This window comes from Neurospora hispaniola (assembly GCF_033458365.1).
Source record: "Neurospora hispaniola strain FGSC 10403 chromosome Unknown B0T23scaffold_5, whole genome shotgun sequence".
In the NCBI taxonomy this organism is placed as follows: Eukaryota; Fungi; Ascomycota; class Sordariomycetes; order Sordariales; family Sordariaceae; genus Neurospora; species Neurospora hispaniola.
Window position 1 is genome coordinate 3,932,869 of NW_026944410.1, and position 25,890 is coordinate 3,958,758.

The window sequence follows — 25,890 nt, forward strand, 5'->3', positions numbered from 1 at the left end:
CCCTTTCTGCATGCCCCAGCTACACTAGAAGCACAACATCGACGCCAAGCCCCTTCTAATCCTAGTCTCCACGCTCACTGTAACGCCCACTGGTACTCTTCTGACTTTATCTCACTTCTTCCTTTGTGATTATGGAGAAACAACATGAGGCTATCTGGAAAATCTGTTATGGCGCCATCTGATCAGCTGCCGCCTTAACACACATGAGATTATGGGGGTCAAAGACATCATGGACAGAAACAACGACAACGACCTGACGCAAGCGGCGCGAAAGTTGGAGGTTTTCAGTATTCAAGAATCTTTAGCTTTTTGTGACCCCGCTTTGTCACCATCATCATCAGCATCACCATCACCATCACCATCAGCCTCGGCATCACCATCTCCAGCTCCAGCTCAACAACCACGACCAACAGCCGCATCAGACTCAGACTCATCAGCCATCGACGAGCGGCAATCCATCTGCCCCACCTGCCTCAACCTCAACTACTCCCTCTTCCGCCCCTTCGATTCCCACCCCCCCATCCTCAACTCCTACTCCCTTTCCGCATCCCTGTCTCATAACCATTTCCCATCCAGTGTCTCTACCGCCCTCCCGCCTCGCTACCTCTTAATCGAATACCAAGACCTTCTCCAGACTTCTACTTCTACTTCCACCCCCAATTCCAATTCCAATTCCAATTCCGAAAGCAACGACAACGGCAACACCCCAGCATGCCCTTACTGCCCCCTCCTCCACAAAGCCATCACTTTATTTTGGGACGACGACCCAAGCTCTTATTACAGATATAAAGCGCCGGTGGCTGACGCACGCTCTTTCCGGCGGATATTATGTCTTACGCAGCAGCCTGCTGTTACTTCTCGTCATGGTTTTGGTGATGGTGATGAGGGGACAGGAGCAGGAGGAGGGGGAACAGGAGGGGGAGGAGGGACGCTCAGACTCTTCAAAGCGCTGTTGTACCATGATTACCCCGATGCGACGTTCCCTCATGCTTTGACGGTGCGGGATTCGACAAGTAGGATCGAGTTTTATCATCATCCTTGGGATTTGGTTGATTTGAAGAAAGCGGAAGAGGAGGGGAAAGAGGGAAAAGAGGGGAATGGGGTGAGGGAGGAAGATAAAGAGCCAGATCCGGAAAAGGAGAGAGGTGAAGGGATCTCTATGGATGAGGTAGGAAATGGCAGGGCGACTAAAGAGTTGAACAAATCGAGAAAATCAGAAGAATTGGGGCGGGAAAACGGGAAAAACGAAGGGCAAGGGGAACGAGGGGGAAGGAAAGACAATGAAAAGGGGCATAAGGAGGGAATCAAAGAAGGGAACCAACGCTGGACCTCCTTCCCCCATCCAGCCATCGGCTTCGCCAACCACGTCCCCTACGCCATAACCCTCAACCGCGTCGTCCGCCTCGCCACCCGCTGGCTTTCCGCCTGCGACTCCTCACACCCCAAATGTGCTCCCGAGCCACACCAACTACCCAAACGCCTCCTCGACCTCCGCGGCGGCGTAAAGCTCATCGACACCACCACCACTTCCCCCTCCTTCACCTCATTTGCATCCACCAACCCCTCCTCCTCATCTCCCAAACCGCCCACATACATGACCCTTTCCCACTGCTGGGGCCTCACCCACCCTCTCCTGACAACCACCACCACGACCCTCGACTCCCACCTCTCGCAAATTCCGTGGTCTTCTCTCCCCATCCTATTTCGCGACGCCATCCTTTTAGTCAGGGAACTAGGCTGCCGATACCTCTGGATCGACAGTCTCTGCATCTTGCAGGACTCTGAGACAGACTGGCTTACTGAAAGCGCAAACATGTCCTCCATCTATGCTCACGCCACACTCAACATAGCTGCCACTGCGCAACGGGATGCGTCTGTCTCGTTGTTTAGACAGCGGTTTCACGGACAGGGATTTCGCGAGCTTAGATTATCTGCTGCGGGACGGAGTGCGGCGGGACTGGGGTTAAGGGCGCCGATGGATACGGTTGAGATTGGGAGTTTGCCTTTGTCGTTGTCTCTAGAAGATGGGGAAAGGGGGAGGGGAGAGGTACAAGTGCCGGTTTATGCAAGGATAGGACATGAAAGAAGTCATGAGACGTTATTTGGGGAGGTGGAGTACTTTCGGACGCTAAAGGAGCCGATACTTGGCAGGGCATGGGTTTTTCAGGAGCGGTTGCTGAGTAGACGGACGTTGCATTTTGGGAGTAGCGAGGTGTTGTGGGAGTGTAGGAGCGGGTGCTTTTGTGAGTGTGGGGGGATTGAGAGGGGACATGTGTTGAGTGTGCGGAATTTGAACAACAATGCTGCTGCTAGTTGGCGGGCGCCGGGAGCGGGGACGGGGAGTGGCAACAACGACAGAGGTGGAAGGGATAATATGGAGTCTTCGGGACTGTTGAGTCCGCCGTTGCCGTTGTCGAGGTCGTCGACTTTTGAGACGACGGGATCATCGCTGAGTCATGGGACGATACCGAGGAAGGTGTTGTTTGCTAACCTTACTTCTGGTTCATCACGGCCGGGACAGATGAAGGATAGTAGTAGCCGGCTTTTGCACGACTTTTTCTTGCGTTGTGTGGAAGAGTACTCTTTCCTCTGCCTGACCAAAGAACACGACCGCTCTTTTGCGCTGGCTGGCATCGCGAAACGGATCCGGTCCCTTCTCTCACCTGACGATCGATACCTCGCTGGTCTCTGGCTGCACGATTTGCCAAGGGCGCTGCTGTGGCAACCCTACCGCCATAAGAAAGTGTGTCGAGCGGGTAGTAACATCCCTACTTGGTCATGGATGTCACGGTCCTGCTACCCGGTGGAAAATCTACAAGCAGAACCCGGAAAGAGAAAAGGGAACCCATCGGCGAGCAAGTGTTCAGTACGGTATAAGCACATTACACGCTCGGGGTACGAATTCGAGCTCGATGACCGACTAGAGGTGGATACCGATCCGGCGAAAACATGGTGTGAGTTTGAAGGAGACAACGAATTTGGAAAGTTGAAGGGAGGGCAAGTTATGTTGACGGCAGCGTGTAGATGGGGAGTAGTATGGACGACGGGGACCAAACGAAGCAGCAACGAGTGGACAGGGAGGAATACTTTGGTGGTTGCTATTCAGGGCAACGAAGAGGGTAATGGTGACGGCGAAGAAGGGGTACTATTGATACCCATGGCACCGGACTGTCCGAGACAAGAAGATCCGAAGAGTGTGGCACTTTTGGAAAAGGTGTTGGTGGTGTTGTTTGGGGGAAGGAAGCTAGACATGAAGGAAACGGGAGGGGATGTGGATGGGCCGCAGTTCTTTTTGGCGTTGAAGGAAGTGGAAGGAAGGGAAGGTGTCTTTCAGCGAGTTGGGTTCTTGGAGTCGGAGTCGAGGATTGACCTGTTTGAGAATGCCGAGGCGAGGACAATCACCTTGATTTGACAAAGATGAGGAAGCAGTGTTCAGGCGATAGGCGTTTACCAGTCCTGACGAGCCGGTGTCTGAGAAGCTCTTAACCCCGATGGCCAGGGGTTGTGCAAGTGCTGCTTAACGCCGAAAGGGTTGGCGACAAGTGCAGATGAGCGAGGAAAGTGTGATGATGAACAGTCCACAAACGAAATACCTTGGGATAAGACAAAAGATGTATAAAGGGAAGGATGGGGGGCGTCATTGTTGGAAATGTCTTGAATAAAGCCACTCAATCGCTCTCCATTCAACAACAAACACAACATCAACACCATCATCCTCTCAACGCCCATCATCAAGATGTCCCACAACAACACCACCAAGAAGCAAGCTCCGGCCAACTCGCTAGTCTGGCTCGTCACCGGCTGCTCCTCCGGCTTTGGCCTCGAGTTCTATCTCAACATCAAAGCTCGTGGCGACTACATCATCGCTACCGCCCGCGACCTCTCCAATCCCAACATGAGACATTATATCCAAATTTCCCAAACCCAGGATAATGTATCTGTCTGCCAGCTCGACGTCACGGCATCCCAGGAGTCCCTGAACGAGACCATTGCAGAGGCCATCAAGATTTACGGGAGGATCGACGTGCTGGTGAACAATGCCGGCTACGTAGCGCTGGGCGGTTGGGAAGACCTGGGCTACGACGGCTTCGTCAAGCAATTCGAAACCAACGTGTTTGGCCTGCTCAAGGTCACCAACGCGGTCCTTCCGCACATGCGAGAGCGCCGGAGCGGGACGCTGGTGTTTATGGGTTCGCTTTCGGGATGGAAGGGAAATGAGTTCTGTGGAGCGTATGCGGGGTCCAAGTTTGCTGTTGAGGGTTTGTGTTTTTTTTTTTTTTTTCCCCTTCTTCCCTTCTGCTTCCTTATGAGTCAAGCCGGCAATCACTTGATCAACAGTTTGCTGACAGGAACGATACAGGAATGGTGGAAGCACTCCAAAAAGAGGTGGAACAATTCGGCATTCGCACCCTTCTCTTCGAGCCAGGACAGTTCCGAACCAACTTGCTGTCACCTTCTCACGTGCTCGCCAACGTGTCCAAGATTGACGATTACAAGGAAGCGTCGGAAATGGCCCTGCGCTCCTATGCCGATGTGGACTCTAAGCAGAGAGGTGACCCGGCAAAGGCTGTCGAGATCATCATGGACGTCGTCCGTAATGAGACCTTCTATCGATATATTGAGGAGGGGGATGTAACGTATGCGTTCAGAAACGCGAAGTATGGGCCTATGAAGTTCAGATTGCCGTTGGGACAGGATGCGTTTGATGCGATCAAAACAAAGTGCGACCTTACTTTGAAGGTTTTGGATGCGTGGGAACGTCTCATCACGAGTACCGATCATAATGATGTTAGGCATAGTGATGTTGGGGAGACAAGCGAGGAAGTTTCTACCTAGGATTGTTTTCCGGAGTCGGCTTTTCCGTCTCCCGTCGGCGGAATTCAGACGGCGCGATGATTATACTGTGAATAGTTGTTATTGGGCGTGCCAACTCCGAAACATAGTTATGTATGGCTGTTGTGTCTGTACGTTAGATCCAGATTAGCACACTGGAAGAAAGCCAGGGACTCAAATGAAGAAGAATTCTAGATTGTCTCAACAGGCAAGATTCTGGTTTCCTTGGGTTGCCAACAGCTGCTGAATGAGAGCGATGTCCAGAACCAGCGAGTAATTTTGTCAAGAGGTCTGACTGCTGTCGGTTCTTCCATTCGCTTCCGTTGGGATGTTTGAGTCTGGTGGGTGAAGAAAGAAGAGTAACACATGTCGTCGGTTCGAACTGGCGGTTCCTGCTTCAGGTACTTACATGGAAGAAAGCTGCTAGTAGAATGTAGGTTATTCCCTCTGCTCTTTCCCTTTTTTCTTCATTGCCCATTGTCGTAACACTGCAAACGACCCGAGTCCGTCACCAACCCCCGCCATTCGTCTTCGATTCTGCCAGGAATCCTAAAAGCAACAAAAACTCGGACATGACACATTGCAGGTGTCTCTAGGTATATTTCTTATGGGAGACCGGGATGAAGTTTGACATTCAGGCTTTGGGGGTTTTGTGAATGGGCAGTGGTGATATTGATGTGGTGTTTCTCTTTGTCATGTACGTTTGTCCTCGGCAGCTTTCGGTTTAATGATTGTTCTTTCTGCTAATGCGTACATATGTTTCAAGAGAAACAACGTGAAAAGAGTAATCGGTCGGTTGGTACTGGGTCAAATGTTGTTGTCTGGACCGGCGGAAGTCAGGTTGTGATCGGGCGAATCGGGGGGCCTCGGTGAGACCAGGGCTGATAGGACTGAAAATACCGGGCCATACCTGGTACTGGGCCACATTCCTTTCTGAATTGATTATTCGGTATCAGACAATCGGAGAGAATACACGGAGCTGAAGCGTGACCACAATGATATGGCCATGCATACGCTAGTTTCTCAGCCCCCATGGCCATAATGAATCCAGAACCTTGACATGCGCTGATGGTGGATAGCAGTTCGCAATGCCCGATTGGTGGAGGTAAAGAGGGCGTTAAAGTTCCCCTCAAAGACACAAGTGTTCGCAGGAAATCTGAGGCAGCTTCTTCCCGTCCACTCTGATATAGTCAACGATAGCTTCCTCTCGTCCCTTGTGTCCTCGAACACATCGCATAGGCAGCAATGGCACCTCCAACCCGTCGATTTGAAAAGCCAGAACCAGAAGAAGAGAATGTTGTTGTGGATCCCGGATCCAAGAACATCATCACCTTTGAACAGCCAGGCTTGGTAGGAGGCACATACACCATCCAGGTTCAGCAGACCATTTCGGAAGACAAGTCCGAGGATGATAATCGCAAGGAAACGGACTCGACAACTTACGACCCATCTACACCCCCAGGGAAACAACAATTAAAAGTTCTCGCCCCGAAATTCCACCTCCCCGCCAACTCAGTGTACTCCATATACCCAGAACAGGGCCACGAAGCGACGCACGACACGCTTCCGCACATTGTCCTCAACGACAGCACTCTACCATGGGAGCGCACCGGCAGTTACCAAGCCGAGGGTCATCGTACCGACGACTATTCCAAGCACGCCGTGCCATGGATGGCGCTCTTGATCTTCTCCCCGGACGAGCTGCATTTGGACGACGTCGAGAAGGCGGGAATCTTTGCGCACACTAGCCTCAATGCTCCTCCGCCAAAGCAGTCGGAGTCCATGGCTGTCCGCGTTCCGTTGGGCGACCTCGTCAAGCTGAAGGAGGGAACAGCCAGTGTCCCATTTGACGACCAAATCGACCTCGACCAGGCAACCACACCTGATACGAATGTGATCTTTCCCAAGGCATCCTTATTCAATCGCTTGTTTGCAGCCTACGATGACAACGGGGAACCGCAGCCAGGCACACCAGATATTTCGCGACACCGGTTCCTGGCCCACGTCGTCCGGATGGACACAAGCGGAACCGACTCAGACAAGGTCGGTACCACCCGGGAGTTCAGTGTCGTAATCGCTAATCGCATCGGGCCTCTCGACGGTGACACAGCTTCCCAAATGATCGTCCATCTCGTCTCTCTCGAGGGCGTCGAATCGCTGAACCCCTTACCTCTCCCCGAGGTTGTACCAGGCTCATCATCGCCCGAGCAACCTGCTCGCGTCGGGCTCGTCTCCCTCTACAGCTGGTCCTACACCTGCCTCCCGCCGAATTCTCTCAACGTAAAGCAGACCTTTGAGAACCTAGCCCTCACAGCGAGCATGCTCAAGCCCATCATCCCGCCCCATTCGGAACACCTAGATGACGTAGGAAAGCGCATGCTCAACCGGTTTGAAGAAGGCTACATCATCGTGCGCTCCAGGACGCCAACAGGGGAACCCACCGCCGCCCTCATCCGCGGCCCGCTAACACCCAACTTGATTGCCCCCTTAGAAGGGGATTTTCTCTCCAACTCCGGCGCCGACCTCAAAATCTTTGATGAGAAACTGGACATGATGGACATCACCTACTCCTCCGCCTGGTCACTAGGTCGCTCGCTAGCTTTAGCCGATCGCGCCTTCACCGTTTCTCTCACGCGCGTCCGCCATGAGATCTTGCACCCAGGAACAACTAGTGCCGCTCAGCAGCGACATGGAAAGATGCCGCAAGCCACGCAGCGGCAGAGCTATAAGCGGGAGGACCTGCTCAAGTCTCTTGACAGCAGCTTGATCAACGAGACCAGTGCCATCTCGCGGGTACAGTGGCCCGCTAGTACATCACCTCCTCCTAATTTGGCCAACAACAACTCCATCAGCCCCGTCACCGAATCCGCCAAGGAGGAGGAAGCGGTCTTTGAAGTGGCCAAGAGCCTTGCTTTCGACGACACTGAACGGGGAGGCTGGAAGACAACGACCTACGACGACGACCTCACCGATCCCAGCAGCTCGTCGGACTGGAGTATCGTCCTCCGCTTCGTTTTAGATCTGTACCACCTCGTCAACGTCCCGTCGCGCTACCTCTTACCCGGCCAGAGCATGCTACCCCGCGAGAGCCTCCGTTTCTTTTTCGTTGACGGCAACTGGATCGACGCGCTAGTGGACGGTGCGCTGAGTGTGGGTTATATGTATCAGGGCGGCCTGGAAGGGTCTCCCGTGGAGGATGACCATGTCGTGCGGAGAGCCTTAAAAAAGTCTATCAGCCGCTTCATGTTAACCGACGATCCCACCACAGTCCATCATCATCGTTCTGCCGCTGTTCCCAGGTATGGATTCTTTCTTCGGTCGTCGGTCATTGCTGCTGCGCAATTCCCGGATCTCAAAGTTTCGGTTGAACAACCCAGCGGCGGGGATCCGAATCTGAAAGTGTTGTTGCGGCATGACATAGTTGCCGAGGAAACCATGCTGGGATTCTTCAGTGAGGTGCCGCCCGTAGAAAGCGAGTTGTATCAAATGCGATTTGAGGTGCCCGCCCATCAGCAGTTTTTCTCCTTGGGTAGCGTAACAGATCAAGACCTGGAGGTGGTGTATAAGAAACAGTACACCACCACCAAACCGGAAGTTGAGGATGGATCGAGGAACGTCCCAGTTGCTACGGTCAAGTGGCCCCGGGACGGTAAAGGGAAGGCCATGTCGACGAACGGCAATGACACTCGAGAAGGGAGCCAGGTGTTTATCTGGGGGTCCAAGTCTGGTTTAAATGATGTTCGGTTGGTGCTCGTGGAGAAGCTGGCTGCCGCTGTTCATGCTACGTTGGTCAAGGAGATGGCGGAGCTGGGTTCGGACTGGTATGAGGAAACGACTGCCACGTCTGCTATGATGGCCTATCAGCTTAGCAGTCGTTCGTGGCACCTGCAAATTGGATGATAGATATTCAGGGGCACGGGGACAACCTCGGGAGAACTGACGAAATGTTCAAGTTGGGTGTAGCAGCGCGGAATTGCGAGGGGGGTTGTGGTGTGAGTTGAGATGCGCTGACGGGAGACATCCCTGAAATTCTCGTTAGTACACTACGCCTGTACAACGCTGTAACCGGGTGGGGCACTAACACTTATATCCTCCTTGGCCAGTCATTCGAACTTTGAGGGTTTCTCTTGAGCGCTTAGCCTCTCCGCCGCCTTTGATGGTCTTGATGATGTTCACAGATAATGCACACCATTGCCTTGATTCGAGTAAAGTGATTTACCTGTTGCGCATAGAAGGAAGCTGCTGACCAGAGCTTGCTTGGTTCTGATAGTAGAGGTGGCGATACTCTGGCAGTCGCTACAGGAGATGGGTGAGGCGGGAATATGGTTGTGTTCTTATGACAGATGTACCTGGTATGCTTTGGTAGTATAGAAAATGCTAGATTTGGTTCGAAAATCGTGAGCAATGAGAACCAACGAAGCTGGACACGAGACCAAGAAAGGTGTCAGTGTACACGTGTAATGGCGCTTGGGGTTTGGTACACCGCCGAATGCCTAGTCCCATTGTGGCATGGAGAATAGACGCAACAGCTGGACAGCTCAACTGGCCAACTTAGCTTGACTGAAAGGATTCAAGATTTTCAGTCATGTTTGCGAGACAATTGCTTCGTGACAGGTGTTCATTATTTGTGGATTTGGAGAACGAATATGAAACAAGTTGCTGTGTTATGCTGGAAATGTCATCGCATTATCCACTACTCCGTCCGCAAAACGGCTATCATTACCTCTCGTTTATCCCTACCAAGTCAATCCCCAGCCTTAGTCCGAATCACTCGAGTCGGAGCTGCTGCCGCCGCCGCGGTGCTTGTCCTTCTTGTGGTGCTTGTCCTTCTTGTGATGCTTATCCTTCTTGTCCTTCTTCTTCTTCTGGAGCCTGTGACAGTTGTTAGTCAGCACATCATCTTTGTCAGTGAAAACAAAGAAACAAGGGGCAAACTTACTTATCCTCCAACAGATTCGCCGCAATCGCGCCTCCAACTGCGCTTACCACACCACCCAGGGTGCCTGCTCCACCAGCATGCGCCAACATGGCGCCCATTCCACCACCAGCCAGCGTAGCGCCGAGACCACGCTCACCATCGGGGCCTACGGGACCTCCTGGGCCGCCCTGGCCTGGGTACTGCTGATGCTGTGGTGGGTATCCCTGCTGATGGCCGTAGCTCTGCTGGCTCTGGTCATGGTATTGTCTCTGGCCATCCTGACCATACTGTGGCTGGCCGTAGGGCGCTTGGGGATTGTGGGGCGGGGGAGCGTTTCCGTAGGACTGGTGGCTGTAGTCTTGCGATTGCCCGTGATACTGAGGAGGTGCTTGGTGGTAGCCACCTTGAGGAGGAGGGGAGGAGTAGGAGTTGTGAGGGGGGTAGGGGGCGTCTTGCTGGCCGCCGTAGGGGGGATAGCCGCCCTGGAGAGAAGAGGACAGGATGTTAGCTGGATGGACTTGTGATGATTGAAGTACGGACTGGGAGATCATGAACGGCGTAGGAGAGGACGGATGAGACAAACCTGTTGCTGGCCCTGGTACTGGGGAGCGGGTTGGCCCTGGCTGTAGCCGTAGGGGTTGTTCGGGGGAGGCTGCTGGCCGTAGCCACCGTTTCCGCCTTGCTGGCCTTGGTTGTAGTAGTCTTGTGCCGACATGTTGTCTGTGTAGATATGCCGCTCAGATAAGATGAGCTAGGTAGGTAGTATTCGATACGATGGGAAAGTGAAATGGAAGAAGGTGGGAAAGAAGATGATGTCGAGGGAATGGAAGTGACGGGATCGTGGGGTTGGGCTGCTCTTTAGTGATTGTTACAGTGGCCGGGCTCAGTGGATGTGCTGCCACATGGGAGGACTCCGATGACGAATAGGGGACCTTGTCCCCGCCATGCCCCTGGGTCAAACTGCCCCTGGTGGATCCCCGAGCCGTCCGGTTGTGGGGTTTCATGTGGGCAACATTCACGCAGCGTGTCCACAGCCCGTTTGTTGCATCATGGGGTTGTGGCGCAGCTTGGCTCAGCCCTACGCTGATCGATGCATTACGCGTACCGAGGCATTCGTCTTTAATTCAGCTGGCTTCCCAAGCTCCAGTGTGTTGCTAACAGGACAAGCCGCAATTTCAGTGGGGTCCTGTTAAGGTGCTGGGGTGGCACGCATTCAATCCATCCCCATTCAACAACAACGATTCAGGATCAATTCGTTGATCACGATGGCTCTTTCGTCCTTACCTCTACCTTATCATTTCTGCCTGTCGCAGTTCGGTGATGCCGGCCGCGAGGATTTTCTCTCTGGTCCTTCGAGATGGCCTACAGGTATTCTTTCGCGGCAATTTGTCGGACACACAATTTTACCCATTTCCATGTTTCCCAAACCCGAGACTCGAGGTCTTCCTTCACTGTCCTTGGTTGTCCTTCAACGGGCCGTTATCATGGAAATTACAGCATTTTCCTCTCCTTTCGGTGACAATATAACCCCTCCGATTCACCACCTGTACCCGATGCCCTTGAATCCGACATGAAGCCCATCCCTGCCCACCGATGGCCCGGTTGAAGGGCTCCCATCGGATGTTCTCGTCTTTTCGATGCTCGAGCATGTCGGCCCTGCTCGCCGAGAGTTATATGAACTGTTGCGTTTCCCGGGAGCTGGTGGACCAGGCTGGACCCCTTTTAGTCTAATGCTTGACAGCGTTACAATCAAAATGGCGAAGCTTTACCCCGCCATCGTCACTGGTGCGCTGCACACATTTCAGCAGAACGAGGAACATCGATGTATCACTGTTGTTCTATCTCACGGGACGCGCTGTCCATTAGCTCTGTCACAGTCTCATCAAGCTCGGATTCCTCGAGATGGAGGAGTTGCCGCCTTGCAAATGGTGTGGTCATCCACCGACCTCCAGCGTTGGCCTCAGCGTGTTCAGGAGCTCACTCATTGCCATGGAGGCCAACGCAAGCACATGCCTGACTTGTTCTATATTCTCCACAGGTATAAGAACATACCTCTCCAATACATCCATGCCTGTACCCAGCGACATTGATCATTTGGCTGTCATTTTGGGTAAGCTGGCTGTGGGCAAAGGAATGACTGTGGAAATACCGCTGGGCCCGTCCCTCCTCAGACTGTCATTTTTCTGCTCAAAAAGTAAATCACCAGTCTCAAGCCTCTCGTTGGTGGTTGAAGTGTAAAAGCTGACAATTTTGATAGGAACGTCTTGGGTGATCCGAAACTTGCCCTTCCTGGACATTGGAAAACAGATCCCAAAGACCACTTCTTCAGACGAAAGTCTCTCATGGGCGATTCAGCAAATCAACCACTGCAGGGACAGTCATCAGCACTGTAACTCATACTTAAGCGCCGCCGTTCTACCTAAGCGGGTTGTCTTCGTCGGTACAACGGCAGAACCTGCCCTCCGATTGTACGAATCCCAGGGCGAAAGAGATTTCTACATCTGCTTAAGCTACTGCTGGGGTCGCCGTCCTTTTCTCCGTACTCTATTCGATAATCTCGAGACCCACAAAAGATGTATCAACCCTGACGATCTCCCCCCGACTATGCACGATGCTATCGAATACACCCGCCAACTCGGAGTCCACTATATCTGGATCGATAGCTTGTGCATCATCCAGGATTCCGTTCTCGATTGGCGAGAGGAGGCGGGAAAGATGGCATCCATCTATCAAAGGTCGTATCTTGTCCTATCCGCCACTTCTTCTGCCGACGCCTATGGAGGCATGCATGTCTCTCTCCCTTCCGACTACCAAACATTCGCCTTGACAGTTAACACCAAAACAAACGAAATTCGTGACTCCAATATAGCCGATCAGGCAAACTTTTCGATGACAACGAATACTACAGAGACATTTTACGTCCGCCGTACATATGATCATGTTAACCGAGGGACTTCAAGCTACGCCGGTCGAATTCCAATGCTTCCGACCAATAAGCGTGGCTGGATTTTCCAAGAACGCTTTCTTTCTTCTCGTGTCCTGCACTTTGGACCCCAGGAGCTCTACTTTGAGTGCCTAGAGGATTCGGCCTGTCAATGTACCGACCATAGCAACTCATCCCTGGACCAGGAGAGTGTCTTAGGGTCTAAGGGGGGCGGGCTGAATGAGACAACCCCACGGCAATCGCCTACAGATAATTTTCAACAACATAGTTCCATGCGTAAAACGATAGCGAAAGCATACTATGGTCCGGTGGTGTGGAGGATAATGACCCGCGATGAACTCATGTATGCGTGGCATAATATGGTTCATGACTTCACGAGACGGGATTTGACGTATGCGAAAGATCTGTTTCCTGCCATATCTGGATTGGCGAGGGAGATGAGCATTGCACGTGCAGCACTACATGGCAATGCGGACAAGGCACGAGGGACGGGATACTATGCTGGTTTGTGGAAAGACAGCCTGGTGCGCGACTTGTGTTGGAAAGTTGGATTTGAGAATATCGCTACTGATGATGAAGATGAGGTGAAGAGAATCAAGGCATGGACAGACAGGGCGCTTGGATGGCGGGCGCCAACGTGGTCTTGGGGCTCCGTCAACGCACCTGTCAAGTTCCTGGGGCAGGAACATGGTACGAAGGACTTCTTTACACCCTTGTGTGAAGTATTAGATGTTTCCTGTACTGCTGCGGCCGGATCGGATGAGCTGGGTGAACTGATCGCAGGGAGGCTAGTACTGCGCGGGCAGCTTTTGCCGGCCAGAGTGACACATCCGCGATTAAAAACCTGTCGGCAAGACGGACTACGACTCCCATGGCAGATCCTTAGCTTGGAGTTCGGGGTGCTGGTTGAGAATTTTGTGCAGCACCTGTTTGTTGACGACGGATGTCAGGATCTCTTGGGGCTTTTGGATGAGATGGACGCTGGTGGTGATCCACCTGTTGTTTACTGCTTTTTGCTTGGGGTAGTAAGGAAAGGGGGAAGTCCAGTATTTCTCTTGCTAAAGAAGGTCAAAGGGCAATCGGAGGAAGAAGTGGCCCAAGACGTCTATCACCGGTTTGGGAGGCTTCAGTTGACAGGACCTCCCCGCCGGGCAAAGAATGATCGTACACCATGGAAGGAACGATTTGGGGTACTTGCGCAAGCCAAGGAAGAAGTGGTTACGATCATCTAGTTAGGGGGCTGCCAGATCCCAGGTGAACTTGGGCAGAGCACAGAGTCGGCAGGCTGAGGGCAACAAAGGAACATGACAGCAACAACAATTACATGGACGCACATGTGACCTATTGGATCTCTGAATAGACATTACAAGACATGGCGGAAAAGAGTTTCGTAGTAAATGGCAAAGGACAGTCAACATACTAGAGGTAGAAAGCAAGTGTCCAATCAATCACAGGAATCAACGGCGATAACAAATGGTGATCTAAAACATCAACGATGATGATACGTCGAAGAAATATCAACTCAAATCATTGTAGCACACCACAACGGTACCCATAACCAAATATGCTCCTATTTGCCGACATCACTATATCAACCAACCCCAGAAAACCACCAAAAAAAGAGGAGAAGCAGATGGCGATCCACGCACATGCACGGACAGTATGGGGGAAAATGTCACAAAAAAAGAAACGATCCGGATGGGACTCGAACCCACAACCTCAGTCTTATCCTCCCGTAATTAGGAGGACCACACGATACCATTTCGCCACCGGACCGCTTGCTGTTGTTAGAAATTGATGTTGCAGATGGGTCTATATTTGAAAAGTTACGGTGGGTAGCCTAGTTGCACACAACAGAACAACAACATTGCGCGCATCCGGACAACAAGACCAGACACCCTACAACCTAACATAACATAAAGAGAAGATAACAACAAAGTAATGAAATGAACTCACTGATGATTGAGGTGAAGCTCCTCTTAGATTTACTTGAATATCTGAATAAAAAGTCACTAACAACGACCACAATACCCGCACTTTTCCGAACACGCCGTAAAGTCCTGCTCTGTGTCGTCAAACTCCCAAGGATCATCTTCTTCGCCGTCGGAGTCGGTTGCATGCTTCTCGCGGGCAAGGTCGTGTCTGAAAAAGTAATTGTTTTTCATGGGGTTGTCCCAGCCATTACTTTTGCCATCCTCATCATTTGTGTTGCCGTCATACTGGCGGCCCTTCTCTTGAGTGTCGATGTCCTCCTCCTCCTCTTCCTCAATATAAATTTTCGTATTCCTTTTTATTTCCCGTATATCGGACTTCTCATCTGCAGGCGCATCCTCCGCATTGATCCATTTAGTTCTGATAGCATCCGACATCACCTTGTCGCCCTTAATTATGTCGATTTTCTTCTTCTTCTTCTCCTCTTCATCATCACTTCCATCCTTCCATCCGTCCAGGGACAGCTTCTCAGCCGGCCATCCCTGCTCTCTGACCTCCAGAACACCAACTGCATCTTCTCGGTGTACGATTTCCATTTTCTTTCCTTCTATCTTGTCGATGACCTCCCGGATCCACTTCAGAAGTCCGACTAACTTCCCCAATGCCTGCTTTTGCTCCTTCTCCCACTGCTTGACGTCTTCTCGAACGTCCTTGATCTCCATGTCTTCCTTTTGGAATAGCCCGCGGGTGTGGTAAGCCAGGATGAAGCGCGGGATTTGAGAGACCCAGAGCCGAGGTAGCTCTTCAGAGAGAGTATCTTTGACGCCGCGAGCGCGGATGGAGCGAGTTTTGAGGTCGAAGATTTGGGATTGGGGTACTAGGGAGTTGGGGCTTTCTTTGATGGTGAGGGTCGGGGCAGAGGATGCTTTGCTGTTGACTTGCGAGATTGCCGAGGAGTCACTGTTAGAGGAAGAGGAAGAGGCAGAGATCTTGAGAGACGAAAACAGCCCGTCCACATCTTGGTTGTCACTCTCATCCTCGCCAACTTTCACGGTGCCAATACCATCCGCACCCCCGACCTCATCCCTCATGTACCCATCAGCCTCAAACCTCACCAGCAACTTCAACCCTCCAAACCGGTAGGTAATGACTCTCTGGTGCGACGAACTCCCCTTGACAGCCCTCTCCCACATCGTATACGCCTCCGGAAACGCATGTCCGTACCCCCTCACGTCCGGAATCGTTTCCGTCGGGGAGTTCTCCCTGCGAACAAAAAACACCGTGGTGCCCACCTTCTCGACCAAAATGCGAAACGTCTTGTCCTGTCCGCGCACAAAGCGGAGCAAGTTGCCGAGCGTGCTGCTGCATGCAACAATGTCCAGCGAACGGATGAGAGATGGGTTGAGGTTGCCCGTGGTGCGCAAGCAGGTGATAAGTGCAGGCTCGAGGGGGTGCTGGGGATAGCGAGCGGCGTTGCGGTCGCGGTGGTAGGTCCCGCTGTCTTCGCGGAGTTGAGGGGGTGGGTTGGGGGGTGGGGACCAGAGGGGGGGTTTGCCTTTTTTTGAGAAGTGTTAGTGTTAGTGGGTTGGGGTTTGGGAAGGGGATGAGGTGGAAGGGGAGACAAACCGGGAATCAAAATTGTTGGCTCAGAGAGGCTGGTTTCTAGCCAGTTGTAGGATGCTATAACTTTGCAGTCTTGGATGGTGGCCGAGTGTTGGTTGTTGGGATCATTGTCGAGGTCGTTAACACGGAGGGACTTGAGCAGTGGTCCGAGCGGCGGTGGTGGTGGTGTTGCTGGTGTTGAGGGCCGCGTTTGTTTGCTGAAATATCGGCTTTGTTTCCCCGAAGAATTGTAAGATTGAGCTTTTCTGGCCCAATAGGAGGACATGGTGATGTATGGAAGGGTAGTTAGTTGAGTCAAGAAGAAAAGGGTGATGGATGAGGTGGGTGATGGTGATTTGGGTTGCTGAGGAAGGCACTGTTCTGTTCCTCTTTTTTTCTTTGACCCATTCCAACTTCCTCCTTTTATCCAAGAAACACCTCAGCCAGGACATACACCACATCCGATTTCCGACGACATCCCAGCTTCCCTCACAGCTCACATCTTGTGCGGTCTCGGCTCCTCCATGTTCTTCCATCCTCCTGTCTACCTCCCGTCTTGTCTGTTTGAGGCCTGTTTTGACGTTAACTTTATGCATGTCGGGTGCCATCAGCAGCCAACCGATGAGGAAAACGCCTCGCAACGCCATCACGGGCCGCTGATTTGACGGCCAGCGACCACTGGCTGACACAGATCGTCTGCCGCTATGCGGGCCGGTATCTGGGGACAGATTACAGTGGGTCTCTCCCGAAATAACAGTACCTCTAGGTGGTCGGTTGCACTAACAAACTGAACGCCCGCTTACCTGCCTCTAGGCCCCCAACCCCCCACGCCGCAAATGGAGACCCGACCTCGTTCCCCGCGTCGCTCAGGCTTTCCAGTGCCACGATGGACGTCTGCCTCCAACAAAAGACGACGGGACTGGTCAAGACCCCGACCAACCTCCGCCATCGAGTGAGCTCCAGATGTCAAACGGCATAATGGGCCTCTTGCATCCAGCATTGCGGCCAAATAACCGGCCATTGATTCAGGCTTTCTCGCAGCTTCGAGGTCTCCTACAGCGAATCGCCTTATTGACATTGACAACCCCGCTGCCAGCCTGCCGCTGCTCAGTCTACGATGGCCGCCATCACGAATCACGATGGAGGATGCACGACATACTCCATGCGTGAGGCCGGCAGCCAGCACATCATACCCATGTCGACGCCTTGAAAGGGAATTGGCAAGCTTCGTCGTTTGCAGCATCGAGATTATGATTCGGCCGATTACATACCCTACTTCCCGTCAAGCCAGTCTGCCTTTCCACCAGAACGATGGTCGTCATGACTGGGCTTGCTGCCCTTGTGCAGGTCTCGGTTTGGGCCGGAGCAAGCATTGCCTCCAACAGCACTACGTTATCGAGCGGTTAATACAAAGGCCTCCGATATGCCCTGGACTAGGATAAATTTGTGTAATTCAAGAGAGTTCAGGGCCCCAACTCCGAACTCTGCTGCTTCAGACGACTGATATATTTCCATTACACCTCGGGGGTTCCAGCGACTTGTAACTGGCATTTCTGTGTATCGAATTTTATTCACAAACAACCACCAAACCATCGACGCCGGCTCTCAATCCTCCCAAGCCGCTACCAGTTACGCCCGTACTACCTAGTCAACAACAGCCCACTATGGCTTCCAACAACCCCCGTCAGAAACGCCTCAAATTTCTGTTTCGTCAGGTCATCAACGGCGAGAGGCGAGTTAACAGCTCCCATGAAGCTGAGCTCTTCATCGAAGCCATCCAAACTTATCAGCCGCCGAGCACATGTGTCGAGATCATTGTTTCCAGCCCTGTCGGTCTCGACGCTCTCCGAGATGCCGTCCGAGTCAACCTGTCTGCTACATTCATCCTTTCTCACACCTTCCCCTTATTAAGATACCTTTCTGATCCAGGTATTAAAGCCCTCGTCGATGGTCAGTTACTTCACCGGATCCTCATCTCACTCGGAAAACCTCCCACGCTTTGGAAAGCTCTCTTCAAGCTTTTCCAAGATCACCAAATCCCTGACGATCAACTTGTACCCTTTGTCTGGCTTGGGATCGGACTTCTATCTCTTCCCAAGACTGCCGATGTCAACATCATAGACGATATCAAAGTTCTTGTTGAAGGCACCCGGCTGTCTCAAGCTGAGGACCACGATACGCGTGATCTGTTCTACCGGATGAAGAACGTGTTCGAGCTCCAGTCGTCTCCCGCCGGGAACACTGAGCAAAGCGGAGCAGGCGGAAGACATGACAACGATTTTGCTTCCTTCAGGGATATACTTATCTATCCTACCGAAGACGAGTTTCTATCCACACAAAAGCCCTTCTACCGTACTGCAAAGGAGGTGACTGATGCTCCCATGGACACCCGTGCTGCCGTCCATCTAGACAACCAGTTCAGGCTGCTCAGAGAGGATATGCTTGCCGAGTTACGTGAGGACCTACAAGTCACAGTCGGCAAGAAGAGGGGAAACCGGGAGTCCCTAGTCCTCAGCGATCTTCTCGCTGTGGGACTTCACTTTGGCGACGAGGCAAGCGAAAGATACAAGAAGTGCTGCCTCCTCCTTCAGTGCCGCAAGGGTTTGGAATTTCTTGAAGAACTGGATGAGGAGGATCGATATGAGTTCTTCCGTGAACATCCCAGTTTCCTTCGACATCAGTCATTTGGAGCACTTAGCCGCGGCAAGGATGTCATTGGGTTTGCCTTTCTTGAAAGGGACCTAGACTATTTGTCCGAGTGGCCACCAATCCTCCCGCTACAGTTCAACGACAGTCGTAGTCTCGGAAGAACACTGACAGCTTTGCGACAAACAAATCCCGCCTGGATTCAGTTTACTCCCGTCGATACGCCGGTATTTGCGTACGAGCCTGTGTTGAGGGGCCTCCAGGCGACGACCGAGTTGCCATTGCAAGACTTCATCGTCAATCCTACGATCAAGAGCCTTGATTTCGAGCAGGTACCTGAGCTTCAAGACTTAATCGAAAACATCACGGCGACCCACAACGAGATGTCGGACCATGGCTCTGCCCGCTTAAGCAACAGTGTCCGCGTGGACAAGTCTCAACTGGGCTCGTTGATCCATGCTCTTACAAGACCAATAAGTCTTATACAGGGACCACCAGGTGAGCATGTTGGATCTGCTATTTTCTTCTCGTTTCTAACTCTACGTAGGCACCGGAAAATCGTTTATAGGTGCCCAGATCGCCAAGTACATGTTCTCTGCAGGACGGCGGATTCTTGTGATAAGCTTCACCAATCATGCCTTGGATCAGTTTCTCGAGGACCTCCTCAAAAGCGCGCGCATTCCAGAAGACAAAATTGTGCGTTTGGGAGCAAAGAGCAAGTGTACTCCAAGAACCGAGCCTCTCCTCCTTGTCAATCAGAAAGGCGATTATCGGCGGTCGCAAAATGCATGGGACATCATCAACAACCTTAAACAGGCTACGCAGAACTCCATCGAAGACCTGAAAGCGGCATTTCATAACTTTCGAACGACCAGCGTTACCTGGAATGATGTTGCTGAGTTTCTTGAGTTCTCAGACGAGTACACATTGTTTCACAAGGCCCTGCTTGTCCCCACAGCAGATGAAAACGGCTGGGAGCGTGTTGGGGGGCGTGCTGGGAAGCGACAAAAGAAAGACAAGGACTATCTCTATCAGAGATGGAGCACTGGCAAAAACCCCGGCATCTTCACACAAGATATTCCTGACGAGTGCCGCCCAATCTGGGATATGCGGCAAGCAGACAGGGAGAGTCACGTGAACAAGTGGATGAAGGCACTCATCGGGGAGCGTCTCGAGACAGTCGAGGAGCTGGTTCGACAGTTCAACGATACCCAACACCAGCTTGAGACGCAGTTCAAAGAGGCAGATGCAGATATTGTTCGCCAAAAGATGGTCGTCGGATGTACCACCACCGCGGCAGCTATGCACTCTGGTCTGATACGAGCTGCTATGCCCGATGTGGTGCTCGTGGAAGAAGCTGGAGAGATTCTGGAGAGCCATATCCTCACAGCTCTGACCTCGTCGGTCAAGCAACTTATCTTGATTGGCGACCATAAACAGCTCAGACCCAAAATCAACAATTATGCCTTGTCGGTGGAGAGGGGAGACGGGTTCGACCTGAACCGTTCCCTCTTCGAACGTCTCATCCTGGAAGGGGCCCCACACACCACCTTACGCAAGCAGCACCGTATGGTTCCCGAGATATCTCTATTCCCCCGCGAACTTACATATCCTGATCTTCTCGATGGTCCCGGGACCAGCGATAGACCGCCTGTTCGGGGACTTCAGGATCGAGTTATCTTTGTCAATCATACCAAGCCAGAGGATTCCGATAGGACATTGCGGGAGCGCCGGGACCCAGGAATGAAGGAGAGCAAGAAGAACTCTCACGAAGCGTGCCTAATCTTGAGCTACGTAAAGTATCTCGGGCAGCAGGGTTATTCTGCTGGGAGAATCGTGATCCTAACTCCATACTTGGGACAGTTGAGGGTGCTACAGGATCTCCTCCGAAAGCACGACCATGATGCAGCACTGAGTGAGATGGACAAGAGGGACATGATCCGTGCAGGATTGATGTCACAAGCTGCTGCAATATTGTCCAAGAAGCCACTCCGAATTTCGACCATAGGTAAGCATGAACGCAATCCGAGCTCTTTGAAGTGGTGCTAACAGTGATGTAGACAACTATCAGGGTGAAGAAAGTGATATCATTATCGTCTCCCTTACCCGGAGCAATAACACAGGAGATATCGGGTTTCTCTCTGCTCCAGAGCGCCTCAATGTCCTCATTACGAGAGCGAGGGATTGCCTGATCATGATCGGAAACATGGAGACGTTCATGAATAGCAAGAAGGGTGCTACGACTTGGCGGCCGTTCTTCGAGTTACTCAAGACCCACAACCATCTGTATGATGGCCTCCCAGTGAAATGCGAGAAGCATCCAGAGAAGACAGCAATATTGCGAGAACCAGAGGACTTTGAGAAGACGTGTCCGGATGGGGGCTGCACTGAACCATGGTATGTGTAAGATCGCTGATATGTTCATCATAGGCTTCGCTAACAGGATCACCCCCGCAAGCAACGCATTTCTCAAATGCGGCGTACACAAATGTGCATCTCGCTGCCATCGCGTTACAGACCACAGCCGAGCTGAGTGTTCTGAGGTTGTGGCGAAGGTTTGCACCAGGCAACACAGGTACAAGGTGCGTTGTATGCAGCGAAACGAAGGTTGTCGAGATTGCGCAAGGGAAGACAAAGAGCACGAGCGGAGACTCAGGAGAGACCTACAGCTCGAAGAAGACCGCGTGCGTCAACAGCTAGCATACCACAAGCAGCTTCAAGACCTTAAGGACGACCTGGATCGTCAACGTCGCATCAACAAGTACAAGGAGGATGAGTTGGCCATGAAGCAGACACTGGACCAGCACAGGAAAGAGCTTGCAGCTCTCAAGGAATCCCAGGCCCGTACCGAACAGCAACAAAAACAGCAGGCTGAGATCGCTCTTCGAGTTGCTGAAAAGGCTAGGATTCGGACGGAGAAAAACTCGCAAGCCACAAACGGGGCACATCCACACGACTCCCTCAGCGACCTTCCTGACACTGCCGAAGCCGAGTGGAACCATTTGAAAAAGTTCGAGATGGCATCCAGCAAGCCTATGGATACACTGATGTCAATGATAGGGTTGGAAGACGTCAAACAGGAGTTTCTGTCCATCAAATCCAAGGTGGACACTGCTGTTCGCCAAGGTATCTCCCTCACCGAAGAACGCTTCAGCTGCTCCATGCTTGGGAACCCTGGAACAGGTGAGTCTTCGCTTCTTGACTGTAAATGCAAACAAATCTGGTCTAACAGCACATCTAGGGAAAACCACTGTGGCAAGATTGTATGCCGAGTTCCTCACCGACGTTGGGGTGATTCCAGGAAAACACTTTGCAGAAACCACTGGGGCGGGGCTCGCTCATGGCGGTGTTTCCGGGTGCAAGAAGTTGATCGACAATATCCTCAACGACGGCGGAGGAGTCCTATTCATCGATGAGGCATATCAATTGACATCCGGCAATAACCCTGGCGGTGGCAGTGTATTGGATTACCTTCTCGCCGAAGTCGAAAATCTGAGAGGCAAGGTCGTCTTTGTGCTTGCTGGCTACAGCAAACAAATGGAGAGCTTCTTCGCCCATAATCCAGGTCTCCCTAGCCGGTTCCCGATTGACATGAGCTTTGCAGACTACACGGACGATGAGCTGCTAAGGATCTTTGAGCTCAAGGTCAACAAGAAGTACAAGAACGCGATGGACTGTGAGGACGGACTGCGAGGCCTCTACTGCCGTATCATTGCCAGACGAATTGGACGAGGGCGTGGCAAGGAAGGCTTTGGCAATGCTCGCACCGTCGAGAACAACCTTGACATCATCTCTCGAAGACAGGCAAACAGGATCAGGCGGGAACGGAAAGCAGGAAAGGCTGACATCGATGATTTGTTCTTTACTAAGGAGGATCTAATCGGCCCCGAACCGGCCGAAGCCCTCAACAAGTGCCAGGCCTGGAAGAAACTGCAGCAGCTTATTGGTCTTGCGTCGGTCAAGGAAGCCGTCAAAGCGCTTGTCGATAGCATTCAGCAGAACTACAAGAGAGAGTTAGCCGAGCAGCCGCCCATTCAGTACTCCCTCAACAAGGTTTTCCTTGGGAATCCGGGAACGGGAAAGACGACGGTAGCCAAGCTGTACGGAGAGATCCTCGTTACACTTGGATTACTTTCCAAAGGTGAAGGTAATGTACCCTTCGTACTTTGCCGATCCTGATTGTCCGCGCTAACTAATTGTTCCCCAGTGGTCGTCAAGAACCCGTCTGATTTTGTCGGCGGCGCCCTTGGGCAGTCCGAACAGCAAACCAAAGGTATCCTCGCTGCCACTTTGGGTAAGGTCCTCGTCATCGACGAGGCTTATGGTCTCTATGGAGGGGCATCTACTTCTGATCCATACAAGACGGCCGTCATAGACACCATTGTGGCAGAGGTCCAAAGCGTTCCGGGCGATGACCGGTGCGTGTTACTGCTTGGGTACAAGGACCAGATGGAGAACATGTTCCAGAACGTCAATCCGGGCCTCGCTCGCCGCTTTCCCATTGCTTCAGGATTCAACTTTGAAGATTTCTCGGATGAGGAGCTTCGGAAGATCTTTGATCTCAAGATCAAGCAACAAGGATATCTGGCTTCTCTAAAGGCAACGGCTGTGGCAATGGACGTCTTGAAGCGGGCACGGAACCGGCCAAATTTTGGCAACGCTGGTGAAATCGATATCTTGCTGGACGCTACGAAGGCCCGCCATCAGCGACGGTTCTCTAAGGGGCAAGCACAGCCAGAGACGCTTGAGCCTCAAGATTTTGATCCAGACTTTGACAGAGCGTCCAGGTCGGAGACCAACATCCGGAAGCTCTTCGAGGGTTCAGTGGGCTCCGAGGATGTCGTCACTCTGCTGGAGCGTTACCAGGAGACCGTACGAACGTTCAAGTCCCTGGACATGGATCCAAAGGAGAACATCCCGTTCAACTTCCTTTTCAGAGGGCCTCCAGGAACCGGCAAGACCACCACTGCCAAGAAAATGGGCAAGGTCTTTTATGACATGGGCTTCTTGTCTACCGCTGAGGTGGTCGAATGTTCTGCCACTGACATGATCGGTCAATACGTTGGGCAGACTGGTCCGAAGGTGACCAGCCTTTTGGACAAGGCGCTTGGGAGAGTCCTATTTATTGACGAGGCGTATCGACTGGCCGATGGACCTTTTGCCAAGGAGGCGATGGATGAGCTGGTTGATTCTGTTACCAAGGACCGGTACTGCAAGAAGCTGATTATCATCCTCGCGGGCTACGAGGCGGACATCAATCGGTTAATGTCAGTCAATACTGGCCTAACATCCCGTTTCCCTGAGGTGGTCAACTTCCGAGCGCTGTCCCCCGAAGAATGCATTCAACTGCTTAGCAAACTGCTTGAGAAGCAAAAAGATGTCCTCAAGTCCAAAGGCAAGGAGCTGGACCTCTCCTGCTTGACGAACCCGAAACCTGCCTTCAAGAAATCGATGGTGTCCTACTTCGCTGAGCTAACCACGCAATCCAACTGGGCCAGCGCACGTGATGTCCAGAGCCTCGCGAAGAACATGTTCAACAGAGTCCTGCGCTGCAAGGAAGACTTGGCAAAGGGGCGCATCGTGCTCACAGAGGAAATCATCAGGCAGGAACTTGAGGCGGTCATGACTGAGCGGGCTTCGCGGAGCAATGCCGCGGCGGCAGCAAGTGGCGCGCCAACTGGATTGCCTGATGCCTTGCAGCAGTTCTTCCAGCCTCCACCTCAAACGCGGCCACCACCGTTCAACATCTCCACGGCCACTTCCACTTCATTTGCACAAGAGCAATCCCGCGTTGTCGAAGAGATATTCTCAGAAGATGAAGAGGAAGATCAGGAGCCTGCGCCCGCTCCCGTCGAGATGAGAAAGGAAGCAGCCGACTCCAACTCCAAGTACGGAGCCCAGCGCGACGCAGGAGTGAGTGATGCAGTGTGGGAACAGCTTCAGCGCGATCGCAAGGCCGAGGAGGAGCGGGAAGCGGAATACGAGCGGCTGAAGGAGGAAGCGAAAAAGGCTTCGGATGCGGCCAGGGACAGAATCGTGAAGAGGCTGTTGGAGGAAGAAGCGAGGAGGAAGAAGGAGCAAGAGATGAAGATGAAGTTAAAGATAATGGGGGCTTGTCCAGTGGGGTTCAATTGGATCAAGCAATCCAGCGGGTATAGGTGCGCTGGAGGAAGCCATTGGATGAGTGATGCTGATTTGGGGATGAACTGAACTTGGGCTTGGGCGACGGACAGACAGGCACTTTCGACAGGATATGTGATCTGGAGACTGGCTTGGGGAGGACGAATGGCGCAGGACCATGGGAGGCTGGTCAGACACTTGATATTTTGACGGCCTTCCGCCATTTTTTTCATTTTTCATGCATGCGATGAACATATTAAAACTGTTTCTTAATAGGAGTATCTGCTCCAATTTCCCAGCATGCGTACAGTACTGTTGTAAAGCGATCCAGAAATATTGTGCAAATATCCCATTCTCGTCAAATCGGAACAGAGATGACGGGAGATGGTTCAGCGCCTTGTACAGGGTCTTTACAGTGGGAACGCTGCCGTAGCGTGAAGGTTCACCCCCCACGTTTCAGTGTGGCATTCCGCATTGTATGTAAGTGTTAGCGCTGCTCCCCGTACAAGCTGATCATAGGCGCTGTTCGCTAACACATCTTGTAGTAATATCTCAATCCTCATGTTCAACCAACGACGATGGTACTCCCATTCTGCAGCAGACAGCGATGGAATCTTCAACATATTACTATGGTCTATCACCTCATTCACGTCGGTCCAAAGCTCATCATCTCGATAATTGACTATGGCAAAGTGCGGGCTACTAAAACTACTACTGTCTTGTGTGCGTTGGCTAGGGGGGTAACGGCCTCCTAACGAAATTGCACCACTTTCGCGGTCTATGGCTGCACTCAACTGTTTGGTAGCTATATGCAGCCCCTTTAATCCCACGATACTACCTTGACCTAGGGTAGTGGGTGTTTGTTAGGGTTGAGAAAGTTTCAGGGGAAGCAAAC

The 25,890-nt window shown here is 52.3% G+C and overlaps 6 protein-coding genes and 1 non-coding gene across 7 annotated transcripts; 4 read left to right on the forward strand and 3 right to left on the reverse strand.

Annotated features, from left to right (window-relative positions):
• Positions 1–229: 229 nt before the first annotated feature.
• On the forward strand, positions 230–4,836 carry B0T23DRAFT_405911 (uncharacterized protein; the record flags this gene model as incomplete). The annotated part of the gene is made up of 4 exons (XM_062839063.1): positions 230–1,876; positions 2,111–3,388; positions 3,737–4,259; positions 4,361–4,836. The coding sequence occupies 4 exons, from the start codon at positions 230–232 to the stop codon at positions 4,834–4,836; spliced, it is 3,924 nt and encodes a 1,307-aa protein (XP_062692385.1).
• Positions 4,837–5,809: 973 nt separating this feature from the next.
• Positions 5,810–9,152, forward strand: B0T23DRAFT_383355 (uncharacterized protein). The gene has a single exon (XM_062837407.1). It carries the CDS (start codon positions 6,079–6,081, stop codon positions 8,731–8,733), a length of 2,655 nt encoding a protein of 884 aa, XP_062692386.1. The 5' UTR covers positions 5,810–6,078; the 3' UTR covers positions 8,734–9,152.
• A 67-nt stretch (positions 9,153–9,219) lies between these two features.
• Positions 9,220–10,712, reverse strand: B0T23DRAFT_178680 (uncharacterized protein). The gene is made up of 3 exons (XM_062833043.1): positions 10,335–10,712; positions 9,773–10,233; positions 9,220–9,705 (listed from the first exon to the last, which is right to left on the reverse strand). The coding sequence occupies exons 1-3, from the start codon at positions 10,464–10,466 to the stop codon at positions 9,591–9,593; spliced, it is 708 nt and encodes a 235-aa protein (XP_062692387.1). The 5' UTR covers positions 10,467–10,712; the 3' UTR covers positions 9,220–9,590.
• A 777-nt stretch (positions 10,713–11,489) lies between these two features.
• Positions 11,490–14,195, forward strand: B0T23DRAFT_178724 (heterokaryon incompatibility protein-domain-containing protein). Its single transcript, XM_062833044.1, has 2 exons — positions 11,490–11,945; positions 12,009–14,195. Exons 1-2 carry the CDS (start codon positions 11,654–11,656, stop codon positions 13,925–13,927), a joined length of 2,211 nt encoding a protein of 736 aa, XP_062692388.1. The 5' UTR covers positions 11,490–11,653; the 3' UTR covers positions 13,928–14,195.
• Positions 14,196–14,385: 190 nt separating this feature from the next.
• B0T23DRAFT_t246 lies at positions 14,386–14,471 on the reverse strand. Its single transcript has one exon. It is a non-coding gene; the product is annotated as a tRNA-Arg (tRNA).
• Positions 14,472–14,707: 236 nt separating this feature from the next.
• B0T23DRAFT_397221 (uncharacterized protein) lies at positions 14,708–16,515 on the reverse strand (the record flags this gene model as incomplete). The annotated part of the gene is made up of 2 exons (XM_062838284.1): positions 14,708–16,182; positions 16,254–16,515. 2 exons carry the CDS (start codon positions 16,513–16,515, stop codon positions 14,708–14,710), a joined length of 1,737 nt encoding a protein of 578 aa, XP_062692389.1.
• Positions 16,516–17,893: 1,378 nt separating this feature from the next.
• Positions 17,894–25,475, forward strand: B0T23DRAFT_444511 (P-loop containing nucleoside triphosphate hydrolase protein; the record flags this gene model as incomplete). Its single annotated transcript, XM_062840899.1, has 6 exons — positions 17,894–19,373; positions 19,423–20,883; positions 20,936–21,272; positions 21,334–22,058; positions 22,117–23,022; positions 23,083–25,475. The coding sequence occupies 6 exons, from the start codon at positions 17,894–17,896 to the stop codon at positions 25,083–25,085; spliced, it is 6,912 nt and encodes a 2,303-aa protein (XP_062692390.1). The 3' UTR covers positions 25,086–25,475.
• Positions 25,476–25,890: the final 415 nt, after the last annotated feature.